The sequence below is a fragment of the Strongylocentrotus purpuratus genome, unplaced genomic scaffold, assembly GCF_000002235.5.
Source record: "Strongylocentrotus purpuratus isolate Spur 01 unplaced genomic scaffold, Spur_5.0 spur5_scaffold_12, whole genome shotgun sequence".
In the NCBI taxonomy this organism is placed as follows: Eukaryota; Metazoa; Echinodermata; class Echinoidea; order Camarodonta; family Strongylocentrotidae; genus Strongylocentrotus; species Strongylocentrotus purpuratus.
The window spans coordinates 15,204,663-15,220,688 of record NW_022145597.1 but is presented as its reverse complement, the minus strand read 5'-3'; the positions used below and the strand labels follow the sequence as shown (position 1 = coordinate 15,220,688).

The 16,026-nt window shown below is 35.3% G+C and overlaps 1 protein-coding gene across 1 annotated transcript; it reads right to left on the bottom strand.

Annotated features, from left to right (window-relative positions):
• Positions 1–2,800: 2,800 nt before the first annotated feature.
• Positions 2,801–14,654, bottom strand: LOC115918176 (cell wall protein DAN4-like). Its single transcript, XM_030981911.1, has 6 exons — positions 14,431–14,654; positions 7,218–8,015; positions 5,404–5,507; positions 4,355–4,538; positions 3,715–3,882; positions 2,801–3,478 (listed from the first exon to the last, which is right to left on the bottom strand). The coding sequence occupies exons 1-6, from the start codon at positions 14,468–14,470 to the stop codon at positions 3,336–3,338; spliced, it is 1,437 nt and encodes a 478-aa protein (XP_030837771.1). The 5' UTR covers positions 14,471–14,654; the 3' UTR covers positions 2,801–3,335.
• Between the last annotated feature and the right edge of the window lie 1,372 nt (positions 14,655–16,026).

The following is a 16,026-nucleotide window of genomic DNA, read 5'->3' as shown; positions in this document are numbered from 1 at the left end:
GGATTATAAAATATCTTGAATATCATAGACAGGGGAGGTACATTGAGATGTGTTCCGGATTTAGGGGGTCTCCAAGGCAGGAAAAGCCCGCGAAAGGAGGGTTCAGAAATGATGGCAGTCCTGAGATGGATGGGGGGGGGGGGGGTGCTTTCAAAGGGAGGGAACAAGCATACGCGTATCCTAAATAACACCGAGTGGAGGGGGTGGCGTGGCGGGAGTTTCCCCATTCTCTACATTTTAAAAGTTATGATTGCAATACGATGATCGAATACGATCGCAACTATATTTGAAAAATCAACTCAAGGGCGATTTCAACGCCCTATTGTATGTCCCATTGAAAACATGTTCGGTTTACGTAATGTATCATCAATGGCCTAGCTACGGAGGAGGGGGGGGGGGGGGGAACGTGCCACCCTCCAATCGAATGGCACAACAAGAAGTGAGAGCGAGGGGAGAGATGAAGTAACAGGAAAAGGAACGTGAGATAATAATTATACGGAGATAGATTGCTCGAAAATGCTCTTTATAATAATGTACTATTATGTGAATCAGTAACGTGGGGACAACGTGATAATTTTGAAATTGAATTGAATTTATTTTCTTCTGCAAGATACAAATCAAATTACATTTCAGCAATACAACATATACAAAATATAACTAGTTTTTTTGATCGTGTTTACAATATATCTATATTAATACTATAATGTCATTTCAAAAAATAAACATGATAACACAATACCGTTGCAAGAATTATTTATTAAGAAAGTTAGGGCTATTATAATAAGCAATTGCTTGATAGCGCATGATAGCCCGGGTTGTGAGAGGGGTGGGGGTTGATATAAACATGTAAAAATGTAAACATGGTGATGGTGATGATGATTGATGATTGATGATGTTGATGATGGAACTAGTGATGATGTTGATTTCAATGATGGATGATGTTGATTTCAATGATGATGTTGATTTCAATGATGATGTTGATTTCAATGATGATGTTGATTTCAATGATGATGTTGATTTTAATGATGATGTTGATTTTAATGATGATGCTGAAAATGAAAATGACAATATACTTACACGAGTATACGGGAGTTATATTTACAGTGTTGGATGTTTTATAGGAATCTGGAATGTAATATGGAATATTAATTCAGCACCGTAAGAAAAGATCAACATGAAATCTGTTGTAAGAATTAGTGCGCATCGAACGATTATCGAAAGAAGCTTTGGGTTATTCAGATCTACGTCCTTGATGCAGTGTACAGCAAAAAAGAAGAACAACATAGAGATATGAGTGATAGAAAAAGTACATAATTATAGCGAAAGAGACAGAGAGTATGTATGTGTGTCCATTTCACTTTAAATGTTCCCACTCTAAAGGCGTAAGGGGTAAACCTTCCGGCCTAGTTAATCTGCTGCTCAAAATTAGACTATAAAATACAGCATTTTTTTTTTTTAGAATTTTAGTCATTTTGCAGATTTCTTTTGAAATAACGTCAACTTCATTTCTAAAATACTTAAAGGTTAAGACCAGAAGTGGTAAAATTGCGGTTCAAGGGTTTTGGGTGCAAAATATCTAATCAACAGTGTTTAAATATTGCCTTCAAAAGGTTTAGATGGCAATACTTCAACCTAAATTCGCAATAACAAAACAGCAGAAATATATGCCTAAATGTTCAATGTTGAAGTGCATTAGCGATATCTGTACAGGCCGGATGGATATGATAATTAAATGTAGGCCTATCAATTATAGGCGGTTTACCGGCAAAATTTTATGTCATCATGTAATAGTCGAAAAGTATTCTTTGACAAAGTCATGATTGGCAATACGAGCTTCCATTTCTTTTTTTTTAAGGGGGGGGGGGGGAGGGTTCCAAAACTGGTCTATACCTTTAAAATATTATTTAAAAAATAGGCTGTCGTGACTAAGAAGTGTTGACAAATACGTATATAGAACACTGATGTAAAGGCGATAATTATATACAATGTAATGTAAAAGACTAAGGCAGTCTTTTTTTTTAGAGAGGGCAATATGAGTTGGTCTAGCACCACGTTCACTCGGCCAGCTCTCTGTCTTCGCCTACAAACTGACTCAGGCGACCCCGGTTCGAAGGTGAGTCACGTCTTTCGGATGGTAAAGTTAAAGGTCGGTCCCCAGACGTAAATAACAATATCTGATTGATACACATCTGTAAAAACCCAATTACACACACACATACTCTCAAGGCCAAAGAGGAAAGGGAAATTTAGTATTTAAAAACAGACAATTTTTTTAGAAAATTAGTTCTTCAAAGACATCAAATTACCTAAAACCACCTCACATTAGGTAAATAGTTTAATACAAATGACGCTTTGCCACTAAAAATGAAATGAATAAATAAAAGCTTTTTTCGATTTTTGCATTTTTGTATAGTAATTATGTGCCGAACTATTTCAGGTGAACATCTTGCATAAGCACAATTAAGTCTATCAATATTTATATCCCTCATGTATAGTTGTTTGCATTGCGATTGTACAGAGCACGAAAAAGGTATAGATAAGTACTATCTACCTGAGATAGTACTTATTGTAAAGTAATTTTTTGCTGCTACCCCACTTGCCCACCCGTGCCCATTGAATACGCATAGCAAATTAGATTACGCGAAAATGTCAAAGTCAATGTCAATGTCAAATGAGCGCGCATCGACTGTATTACATGTATGCATGTTGCGCTTTGTAAAATCTAGCTGAAGCTAAACTGTCTGCAGAATCAGTTTTTATTATTATGTAAAATTCACTTTGAATAGACCTTATCGCCGATGTGGGATATAAAACAAATATTAACCTCCTTTACTCGGGCAATGGATACAAACTATCATCGCCTCGGTGATCTCGTGGCTACCATCTTCCCTCGCCTTGCGGCTCGGGAAGATAGTAGCCCTGAGATCACCGAGGCGATGATAGTTTGCACCATTACCCTCGTAGTCGATTAATATTTGCTTAATATATTTGGGGGACAGACTGCACAGAATAAGCTCGATTTAGCAAAGGGACAACGGATTTCTAGTACTTATTAATTGATTGATTGATTTAGTAGTTTATTGAAGATAGTGGACATGGCAGAGCAAGTGGGAGGGGGTCTCGCGGGATGCGTCACGTACAGAGTCACCAACAACCAAACATCTATCTATCTATCTATAATATATGTGTGTGTATGTAACGTTTCTAAATCATACAATGTTAAAGACTAGAAAAAGACAAATACTAGTCTTACAATAAGTTACATGATTATCTTTTATACGATTATTATGGAAGTATGAAACGCAGGGCCAATGATTCATCATGCACACCCCTGACTAAACCCGAGCATAGGGAGGAGAAGACGTGTTTCTTCGCCGTTTCACCACGCAGAACGTCACCACGATGACTGCTATGATCACGATGACCGCGATGACGACCCCGACGATGATACCGGTGTGACTGTTTCGACAAACATATGCTGGTGAGAGATTGAGATAAAAATAACAATGCATACACAATGCGTAATCATTATTCTTTTAATTATGCACCGACGGTTCATTCTATGGAACACAGGTGGAAATATTATTTTTAAGACGGTTTTATGATATTCTATATCATGTTTATTTTCTTCTAACTTCTTAATCTGTAATCAACCCATAGAAATTCGGGCTTAATTATCTGTGTGTCGGAAAAATAAAATGATTACTCCCTTACGTTGTCCCAAGTTGTCCCCTCCTTCGGTTCTCTGGACGAAAGGCTGGAGCGAAGGGTTGGTCAGGTTGAGATGAAAGGAACCAAGACTGTAGCTGAAGTGACTGCAGGTGTAATAGTCGCCAAGAGGCACATCAAAGAAGTCTGTGGTCACGGATGAGAAACGTGACGCTGGGGAAAAAAAATAGAGCAATTAACTTCTTCTTCTTGATTTGATTTTGTTTGGCAATCAGTCACAGTTGACTATTTTTGCCTCACACTATTTTATGAATTATTTATATATATATATACAATTTCATGTCATAAATGACTATTTTTAAGGATTCTTTCTCTTTCCATCCCCTTTCCTTCTGCTTATTTCCTTTTTAGACCCTATATTCTTCTTTTTTTCTATAGAGAAAATTCAATAAATTAATACATTTGGAAAAAGACGGCCTAGCAAGTTGTACGTACTTGTGTTTACGCGTTACTTTTTTTTTTTTTTTACAGTGTAGCATTGTGCCTTTGTTTTGTTTGTTTGTTTCTTTATGTTATCAAAATACATTTAATGCATATTGTATTTCTATTTTGTGTATATTTTTGGCAAGATTTAGTTGATCAAATCAAAACGAACCAATGATAATTATTGGCCCTATCAACTTACTTGTTGAGATGCTTGTGCGCGCAGATATTGTTTGGAGCTTGAACGAGCCCCCTCTAGTGGTGAAGTTCAGGACAATTCCCCACTTCCCAAACTTTAAGACAAATGCTGAATAAGAAGATGAGCTGCAGTTGGATTTCGATGTCGACGCATAAGGTGGTATCTGTTCAGTCACGTCATTAGCGAGCTGCAAGTAAATTAATGTCCATTAAGATTGTGACAAGGTTGTTATAATCATATGGTATTCTTTTTCGCAGGAAAACTTTAATTGTGGTTGAGGCTGAGAATACACTCAGCCTATTTACCAATGTAGGCCTATGCATATTTCTCTAGGGCCTACCCAAGTGATTCACCTCCTATGCATAATGGCATATCTATGGATGCCATTCATTTTGTTGCTACGTCAGACAAACCACTGGCAAGCTTTTTAAAATCATCAACAGAAGCCTTTGTTAAAAAACTATACTTTTCCTTCGGAAACATGTCAATTAATATTTATATCGAATGTTCAAAACTACCAACAATGGTATAAACTGTTTGATTGATATATATTATATAGCCTACACAGATAAATGTGTAAGAAGCAAGGAAAAAAATAAAAATCCAGCTATTTGTCCAGACACAAACAGCTATAGGGGTACGGTACGAAGGCTATAAAATGGGGTTCTTTATTGCTCCAAGTTTACTTGTCATGGTGCTCATGCTATAGCAGACAGTGTATTGAGCATGAACGACTTCTAGTGTTGGAGTTTAGTACAATTTACCATTCAGTTCTTTTAAGTAAATAAAAACACTTTCGGAAATTTACATCTGAGAGCACAAGATCCTGGTGTTCCGTTGCCATTAATTTTTTAAAGTTTTTGTTTCCCTTTTTTGCCATTTTATTCGTAGTCTTGTGCCCCGGCCGCTCCCCCAGTTACGCCACTGGTGTTTGATGTACGTCAAACACTACAACATTTTCACCAATTATCAAAGCAGTGTTGATATGATGTTTATGATATAGATAAACTTGCTAAAATTATAAGAAAAGATAAGTGATATATCAAACCTACGTCAGTTATAGTTCCATTGAAGTCCATGAGCATACACAGTTTGCCGTCCTTGTCCTTCACTTCCCATCGGGCTTTTGGGGCTGATGTTGTTCCTCTTGATTTCACTGTGAAAATTAAAGGGTCATTTCAGGACTTTTTGTTGGGATAAAGGGCATGATGATGTCCATGTAACGTCGTTATGATTTTTTCTACTGCACACATGGAAGTTGAAATCATAAGGTTAAGAATTTGTTTGCAGTAATATATACTGAAATATTAGTACGCTGCCAGAATTATTCTTGTTCCGGTCGCTTCTCTTCAAATTCTTGGGTTAATATGCATTTTTTTTAAATCAGCGTTATAACATGAATATCACATTTATATCACATGGCATACTATTTGGTTTTACAATATTGATTCATCGTGAAGCTAGAGTATACATCAAAAGATATACGTTGGGTATTCCTTTTATTCTTAACTCAATTTGAGAAAACTGTTTATAATGGTTGATAAGAAACATGGCACGCGATACACACACACGCACACATATAGTGAACCGCACGTTTGAGCAAACTTGACGATGAATCGGACGAAAATCCTATATGTCCCTAATATAAATGGAAACTTTAAAGTTAAGCTTAAAGGGCATCTATAAACAAAACCAACATAAAAAACTACAACAACAACAATTACCACATCAACAACAAACATATGTATTAAAGGGGTTCCTAGTCGCTATGATATATTCAAAATATGAATCTCAAATATTTCTTCTTCGAAGAGATAATTAAAGCAAGTTTAAACACATCTTCAGCAAATAATGGGTCTTATGTGCAGACTAGTCAAAGGACCATAACGCGCTGGCACTGAACCCGAGTCCTCGTTTTTATTTCCTTCATTGCTCCTTTGAATATCAGGTAAAGTTTAGGGGTTTGATGTAATTATACATTCTAGCTATACACAAAACATGTTTTCAGGTAATTTTTATCCCGTTACCTTACAACGACTTTAAAAAAGGGGGAAACATTTGCAATTCATACCAACAACCAGACTTTAAAGGTACCATGTCCCATTTGCAGGCCCAAAAAATGAAACGGTTAAATTTCAACGGCATTTGAAAGATAATAATAATTTTGAACTTCCCTAAAAAAGGGGGTCTTGAAAATGTCTTTAAGTGGGAAAACGACGACAATTAGTTGTCAAATCGAATCAAGTGCTCCCAAGTCAGTAAGTAATAGTCTGATTTTCAGACCACTTTACCGAATGGTCGTACGTTTTGTGCTGCACAAAGATTCAATCAGTTTAATTTTGGCCAGTCAGTCACTCAATAGTGCCTGACAGTGAAGTCTAGCAAGTAAACGGGTTTCCTTGCATAATTTGAATATAAGGACACTGCTTACGTTTAAATTCCACAGATAGGACATACATTACATTTTCATAATTCCTGCAAAGTTGTACAGAATTTGATGTTGGCTGCAAACATAGTATCTTTCAAGACTCATTGAAATCGTTGGGAATTGGGGAATTTGACACCGTTCGAGAGTTTATCCAATAACAGGTACCAATCATAAGAATAATCTTTCATTTTTTTGACCAACGGGCTTTATAACAATGCTCTGCCTTTTCCCACATATGGTAAAATCCTCATCTATTTGAATTGATCACCAGAAGACTCCCCCAAAAGACGAGGGGCACTTCTCGATTAGCTTACGGGTTTGCTGTCTGGAAAATTGTACACCCATTAATGGTATTTCCAAATTATTGCCAAATTATGATCTTCCGCACATGGAAACTAACGGCCCACTGGCTTTAATGTGAATATTGCCTACAATTACCTGACGGGGTGGTGCTTGTCGTTCCACTCGTGGTAGTCATGTTGCTGACCGTGGTTGTCATGTCGCTTGCAGTGGTTGTCATGTCGCTTGCAGTGGTAGGTTCACTGGTTGTCATGTCGCTTGCAGTGGTAGGTTCACTGGTTGTCATGTTGCTCGCAGTGGTAGGTTCAGTGGTTGTCATGTTGCTCGCAGTGGTTGTCATGTCGCTTGCAGTGGTAGGTTCACTGGTTGTCATGTCGCTTGCACTGGTAGGTTCACTGGTTGTAATGTTGCTCGCAGTGGTAGGTTCAGTGGTTGTCATGATGCTCGCAGTGGTTGTCATGTCGCTTGCAGTGGTATGTTCAGTGGTTGTCATGTTGCTCGCAGTGGTAGGTTCAGTGGTTGTCATTTTGCTCGCAGTGGTTGTCATGTTGCTCGCGGTGGTTGTCATGCTGCTTGCGGTGGTTGTGGTAGGTCCAGTGGTTGTCATGTTGCTTGTAGTGGTTGTCATGTCGCTTGCAGTGGTAGCTTCACTGGTTGTCATGTCGCTTGTAATGGTAGGTTCAGTGGTTGTCATGTTGCTCGCAGTGGTTGTCATGTTGCTCGCAGTGGTTGTCATGTCGCTGACCGTGGTCGTCATGTTGCTGAACGTGGTTGTCATGTTACTTGCAGTGGTAGGTTCAGTGGTTGTCATGTTGCTCGCAGTGGTTGTCATGTTGCTTGTAGGTCCATTATTTGTAGCTTCAGCCGTTGTTGTAGGTCCAGTGGTAGTTGTTTTCTTTGCATAACATACTTCAGAGAAGCACATCACTGCTGCCACTATCAATAACAAAAGATAAAAACAGAAATTAAAACATTGTAATAATCAAGATCTTACGAAATTACAATTTATTTAATGGCATTCTGGAAACTTTTATCTGTTGTGGGAAATATTAGGGTAATAGAAAAAACACTTTTGGAGCCAAGAGAGAGAAAGAGAATGAGGAAATGAAATGGATATATAGATTGATAGATTGATTTATAGATAGATATGTACAGGGATGGTTATAGTAGGAATTGAGATAGGTAAAAAGAGAAATATAGAGAGTAAGAGAGTCAGACAAAAAAATACTTTAGTCTTTAAGAATCTAAAGAGACGGTACGTGTATATGTAAATTGATATTATGTAAATGAAATTTAATGAAATCCCCCATGCATATGTTATGGCTTCTGTATGTTTACTTTAAGATTTTGTCTCGTGTTTTCTAGGATTATATATGTATTTAAAAAAATATATTTCTTATAATTTGAATATATAATTTCCTTAGTATTTAAAACTCCGTCCTACAATCTATTTATTTTACATTAATATTATTTTAAATATCTTTCTCATCGCACCGTGTCACATATATCGACGACCTTCTTTAGCATATTTTGTACGGAACCGTTACTTTACAAGCTTTGTTTTGATCAAGTTTCGTCATATTTCACTATCAAATAAATATATATATTCGTCTTCTTGTAAAAGCTGCTAAATAACTCGATTAAAAACTAAATTTGCAACATGTATCTAATTTCCGTGTTTGTGATTATGAATTACAAACACGTATTATAATGTAATAATTATATGTATAATGTGAAATATTGTAAACAATAAACTGAAACTGAAACTGAAACTCTTGTCAGCGTCTGCAAACTGTGACCACAATAGACTTTGTAATTAAGCTGCTAATTGCAGACAGAAACTGGTGGATCTAGGCTCTGATCAAGGCTTCTGGAATTGTGGTAAAGTGTGACCACAATAGACTCTGTAATTAAGCTGCTAATTACAGACAGAAACTGGTGGATCTAGGCTCTGATCAAGGCTTCTGGAATTGTGGTAGAGTGTCACTAGAGTCTTTGTTTGCAGAATAGCCAGGAACAGAGACAAAAGCAAGAAATGGGAAAGAGACGGACAAAGGGAAAGCAAAAGAAGAAGCTTTAATTATTATCCGCTTGTGATCTGTTTCCTTCTCACTGTCAACCATAACGCCATGGGAAAATAACATAGGTAGTGCTATTCCCTATTCCACACAAGATAATTTTCCATCCGGAAAAAAAATGTATGCACAGGTCTGGGCATCAAAATCAATATTCGGTCGTTTCCCCTAAAGTAAATTGCCCACGCCACAGATCTAAATATGAATAAATTGAAGATAGTAACAAGTAAGTAATTTTCTTTGCATCAAAAACTTCTCGGAATACTGCCTTTTGTTTTTTTGTATCTTTAAGATATATATTTCAAAGTCATTCACGACATTTTACGAATGCGATATCAATTTAAAATGTTCAGTGGTGATGTCACCAAGAAAATATGAGTTAGAATTATGACTTCAATGGAAAGACTTGTCGTAAAATGCAAAAGCGACATAGGAATACGGTTACTGCACAACAATGCTATGCAACGCGCTCACGCGTTTAAAGGCATCGTTTAAGGCACTGTTTTTTTTTAAAAACTATGACCAAATAGCTTAATGACCCTTTGACAGCCTGAAACTTTACAAAGATAGAGAATTAGAAATCAGTTACAACTTTTTCTTGTAACATGGACCTAGGTTAACCTCCCATAGCTTAACGAAAAAAATTTAGCGTTGCTTTATGTGCATGAGATATCCCTGAACAGCCAATTGTTTACGGAATTTTGTAACAAAATTGACATACCTTTTTGGTTGGAGCCGACAAAAATATATACCCACAAGCAATATGTTTTTTTTTTCGTTGATGATTAATGAGCATGGGTGGATCTTAAAGAAAGTTAACAGTAATATGAATTAACTCCTGTATTTTGATAGAACAGTACAATTGAAAATTGTGTTTCGGACGTTACATTTTCCGTAAACAATGTAGGCCCTCATTTAACCCACTAGAACAATCATTTAATGAGATTGTTTATGGTTTGAATAAGCTTATTAGTTACCCAAGTCATTAAATTAAAAGAAAATATAATTTAATTGTAGTAGCGCTTATATTATAAATCTATTCAAAATTTGAAAAAGTTGTCTCATTTTCCGTAAACAATTTTGTAACGTCCGAAACAACTTTCAATTTGAAGTAGCAGAAAATATATGAACTGCAGGACCTATCTTTCGTAACATTTTTTAAACATTTCATGGCGGCTACCCACCAAAAAAAGAAATTTGCAATACATCATTACAATACTATTTTATAGTTAAAACCAATTTTCCGTTAACAGTTGTAACGTCCGAAACAAATGTAACGTCCGAAACAAAAAATACCAAATAAATGATGATAATCCACATTTGAGGGTATCTGGAGTGAATAAATAATTATGAAATAAGTTATTATAAGTCTTAACACAAGTCAAAACACAAATCAGGTATTTCAAATCCAATAATTTTGTGTAAACTCAAGAAGGGTGTTTCGGACGTTACACTATTTGATTGTTAACACATAGTTTTTCAACTAATTTTCTATCATATGTGCAAGTTACGATTTCACAATGCACACTCCTGTTAAAAACCCTATATTGATAATTTCATTTAGATCTAAATATAAAAATATGAAGAAATATGATGCAAAAAAAAATCAAATTTTCCGTAAAATATCTAAATTTTCTGCAAAATTGACTTATAAAACATAAATATTGAAGCCACACTTTGTGGTGCAAGGCATTCCTGGCTGCTTTAGTATATCCTTAATTGTAATTTATCAGAAACAATCTCAATAAAAGTGACTCATAAACATTATTCAGCCATTTTAACAGCACTTTCTGTTATGCTGTAGCACGTTTCGGATGTTACATTAAACTGTTAACAGACATTTTCATACTTTAACTAGTTCAAATGAGGGGCAAAGATAGATGTAAGAATAACAAATTTCAATTGTTCAACCTCTCCTTTTGCTATTTACATTGCTGTGTGTTTGCAAATCATCACGTTTTCATTTTTACAGAGGTTGTTCCAAATTATGTCATTTAACCAAAGATTGTATGGTCAATCTAAACTATTTGGTAGGTTACAAAAGCTCAAAATCACCCACTTAAAAAGCAATACCCAGTGTACATGTACATGACACGGGTATGATACAGGTATATAAAGTTGATAAAATCAAGCAAATTAAAATGTTTTTCTAAAAATTTATGGGAAATATGGATTTTCATTTAAAAATACCTTTCAAAAAGGGCACTCAGTACACGTAACTAACCTGTGTAGAAAGTACATACATGTATAAAAAGAAAAGGGCATTACCAGTAATACCTTATTTGATGATCCTAAACATATACATGTAGTATCTTCCTCAAATGTATGCATACATACAAAATGTATAAACTAGTGTATGGATTTATTTTGAACTTCTGAAATTCCCCTTCATATCCATGATTCATCCCTTTCATATTAATAGGTCATCCCTCATTCATATTCACCCTTTTCATCCACCATCCTTTCATCTGTCTATCTCTCTCTCTCATTGGTTTCAATGTTCACCTGATGCAGTCAAGCTTATGTAATATAATTTACATATACTATGAATATTCAATATATACCCTTTGTTTATGTTTGAATCTTCAAGAATACTTTGTGATGTTGATTTATACTTGTATGGGACTATATGAATATTTATTGATTTATTCTACTTTGCATGGAATGTATGTGGAATGCTACATAGAATGTTGAAATGCTTTTACACATTAAAACCTGGTCAGTTACCTAGTAGTTATCAATCCTACAACATGTCTGCTGGGCTGCCTCTGTGTTAAGAGTGCTACACTCTTAAAACTGAAATGTTAAATCACCATTTAAAAGGGCCGAGGAGTGACAACTCTTTCAAAATGGTAGATTAACACTTTGAATATGCTGGATCCAACGCTATAAAGGTTGGATCCAGCATGTTAAAAGTGTTAATCTACCATTTTGAAATAGTTGTCACTCCTTGGCCCTTTTAAATGGTGATTTAACATTTTAGTTTTAAGAGTGTAGGAATTATCTGTTAGAACCGCAACCCTCCACTAGTGTGAAATATAAATGGGCTGTCTGTTGTTTTTTTTTTTCCTCTACGAAATGTCAAAGTTGGGGGTGCGGCGCTGCTGCGGCCTTATCGCCGGCAAATACGGTACATGTTTAACCTACACTGTATATTGTTTGTCACCTGTAATATAGGCACAGCAAGAGTTAAGATCTATCAACCAACCAACCGACCAACCAATCAATCCGTCCATTCATCAATCGGTCATCAATTAAATAAATAAATAAATACTTATTTAAGAGCATTAAAACATATTGTCGTTTGAAACAGCCTCCTAATACAAATAGGGGTAAAGGATGATTGTTACTACAGTAGTATTATAACCTAAAACATACACAATTTTAAAATACATCAAAAATGTCTCATTCTCGAGATGTACATACATTAGGATTCACTTAATTCTTATTACCGTACTTACATGACTGGGGGTACTTTTTTATAGTTTTATTCTTTTAAAGATTTGTCAATGTTTCAGTGCTTACATACATGTATGTGTTAGTGATATTGTTGAATGACACACTATATAGTTGAAGGCAAAAAACAATAGCAAGCTGATTAAACATCTACATTGTAGAGTTTGTAGAAATTGATGATCTCATTGAAATGTTAACATCGTGTAACATCCGAAACAAACCATAGTATACATTTCACGCTGTTGTTCATAACATGCAATAAAGAGTATGTTTCTAAGTGAATTTTCTAAGGAGTTTTGATGACTACAATTGCTATTAGCTTCATATTTCACTCTGTTAGATCACATAAGCATTTTTAACTACCGGTACACGTTCTTGAAATGAATAATATACCTTACATAAATTGAGTGGTCGATGAAGACAAACTTGGTATACATGTATGTGCTAAACTAATTAAAACTGCACAATTTTTTCCATTAATGTTACAGAAGTATTTTTCTGCAAACAATTAATGCAACTGAGGTCAATAATACCTAAAGAAAAGCAATTAACTTGAATAAAGTTATAATGTTAACAGTGTGTAACGTCCGAAACATCAGTGGTGTGCCATATGAAAATTATTAGGCAATGCACTGGTTCCCAATTTTTTGGCATGTATTTACCTTATATCATCAGTTGTTATAATAAAATAAGTTTGACCTAAGAAAAAAGCATTTTACCTATTGAAATAAAGACTTGCTATTGTCAAAACCTTAATTTAGAGCTATTTTTCACTTTCAAGGGATACAAAATCTGTATTTTTCAAGATAGAAACTCAACAATTTGGATGAATAATCTCTGAAACATATTCTTAAAGACCCAACATATTTAAAGGTGTAGTTAATAGCAATTGAGTTTTATATCACAGTTATTAGATATGTTATAGTTCACAATAAAATTGTAAAAACTCAAAGTATTCATATCTGGTGAATAAATAAGGAGATAGATTAAGGTCCAGAATTTGCATTTCTCAAAAGTATGATTAGTCCTGATCCTAAAAATACAAGTTTGAAGTGAGTAAACATAATTTCATTTTGGACCCATTTGTGGACACATTTGGTATAAGTTATAAAAAAACAGTGCCATAGGCAAACGCAAAATTTGGTTTCGATTTCCAATCATAAATATCTTGATAATAAGACAAGCGTTCGGCTTTGTAAACGCCATGGGATTTCTGACTGACCTAAAGGTTTAAAGTTGTCATTGCAGCATAAGCTAAATCCAGGATTCGTTGCATTTTCTTTAGACACCCCGTATATCAAGACCATCTGCATCTTGAAGATAAAGCCAATTAATTCTGCATTTTCACAGCGGCATCAACTTTTCTAACTCGACATTTACAAAACGACTGGTTGGCTCAGTACTATTTCATCCTCTTCACATTTGTAGACTGCTTACCAACACAGACCCAGATGTTTTGAATTAAAAGAACATTTAAAACATATATGAAAATAATCTCATTGCAAAACACTACTGTGTATAAGAAGACGGAAATAGCATTTAGAATCAAATGGTCTAAGTAAATCCTAAGTTAATTTGGTAATTTTTTAATAAAAATTCCGCAGTATGGTACATTAATGTCTTAAGATTCTTTTTTTTTATAGAGACATATCAAATGAATTAAAATATTGTGAAGAAATATAAAGGACATGTAAAGCGATCACGGGAAAACACTACTGTGTATAAGAAGACGGAAACAACATTTCGAAGCAAATGGTCTTACTAAATCCTATAGGGTAATATCGAAATTTATAATAGAAACGGAATGTTTTGTGTCTCACCTAGGATTCCTGCAGCTTGAAAAGTGGTAATTCGCGTCATAACTGATCGATGTGTAACCGCTTCGCCTTTAAACTCTCAAACTATCAATTCGGACGAAAAGTATTTTGTAAAGTATGATATCTGTGCGATAACTTCCTGCGCTCTTCTTGCCTGTGTCAAGGAGAGGTTATGACTTTGAACAAAATGGAGAGAGAGAGAGAGAGAGGAGCGCGCCGCGCTTCCTTACTATTTCAACGAATTTTGAAATCGAAGTAGGAAATGTTCGTCCTTGACACTGAATCACGTGACACAAAAGGCTAGCTCGACGTCACAAATATTTCAAGTCAGCCAAATATGTCGTATATACAAAAGTAATGAACAAATTAATGAACATAATTTTTTGCTTTTATACCTCCTTTTGTTATATGTTTGATTACGCTATGGTCATTCTTATTGCATACACAGTACTGACAATACTAGCATGACAAGGAAATGATCCGCCGCCCCCCCCCCCCAATATGTGGCAATTATATGAAAATAATTGATTATATTGCAATTTTAACGACATTAATTATTTAAATTATTCGTTATACTGATGTTCAATTAAGCCAAGATTCTTGTTATTAAGCGATAAATTAAAACATGCAGTCACGCTTAGTTATTTTGAATGTGAAATGATGGTAGAACTAGCCCACTGAATAAAGCTATATTGGCTGTTCAGTAAATATCAATTTAAAAACTGGTCATTAAATGTTTCAGTTTCGATGAATGTCTACATGTGAGTTGATGTAGACATCATTACATATTATACATTGAGTTTGAAGGTCCTTTTCGAGAACAAAACAGAGATAACATTGGCAATAGAAGCTATAGGCTCTCCTTCATCAAACACGGAAATTAATACTCTATCATGATAGTTTGTTTGTTGTGGTTTTGATTTTATATACCCGCAATTTAGTAGGCCTAAATGGGAAATGACTGCAAAGCTGATATAGGATATTATAACAGGAAACGGAGAAGTGTTTTGTTCCTGTACCGCTCATTATAAAGCTGTTTTCCTCATCGTACCAATTACAGTCTTTAGCGGCGGCGGGTCCGGGTACCCAACCACTCTTTCACCCACCCCCCCCCCCCCAATTTTATACGTTTATACCCAAAAGGAGTTTGCCGTCAACAAGTTAATTTGGGGCTCAAAGTCTGGATACAGCCTAGCTAAGCGCTAAGGAAGCATAAATCACAACAACAAAAGTTGGCCAAACTTAAAGGGAGCGTCCCCTCTTTCCCCTTTAATTTGAAATCGCTATTGATCCATAGGCACTCTACATAATTATACATGACTTGCATGGCATACAGTGCAGGGGATGAGATTTGTTTTTTAAAGAGAAAGGACGAGTTCTGGTAGAGGTGAAAAATAATGGGAGTTTTTCTTTCTTTTTGTTGTTGTTGAACTGTTCATTTGCTAATTTTGGAGAAAAAAAATCATGAAAGAAATGTCCCCCATTGATAGCTTCGTTCTTTATAAAATCCTCTAACATTTTTTTGAAATATGACAATAGATAATTGATTTGCAACGAATAGCCACTCCAGCTTTTCGTTTTGCACTCATCAGAGTAAAT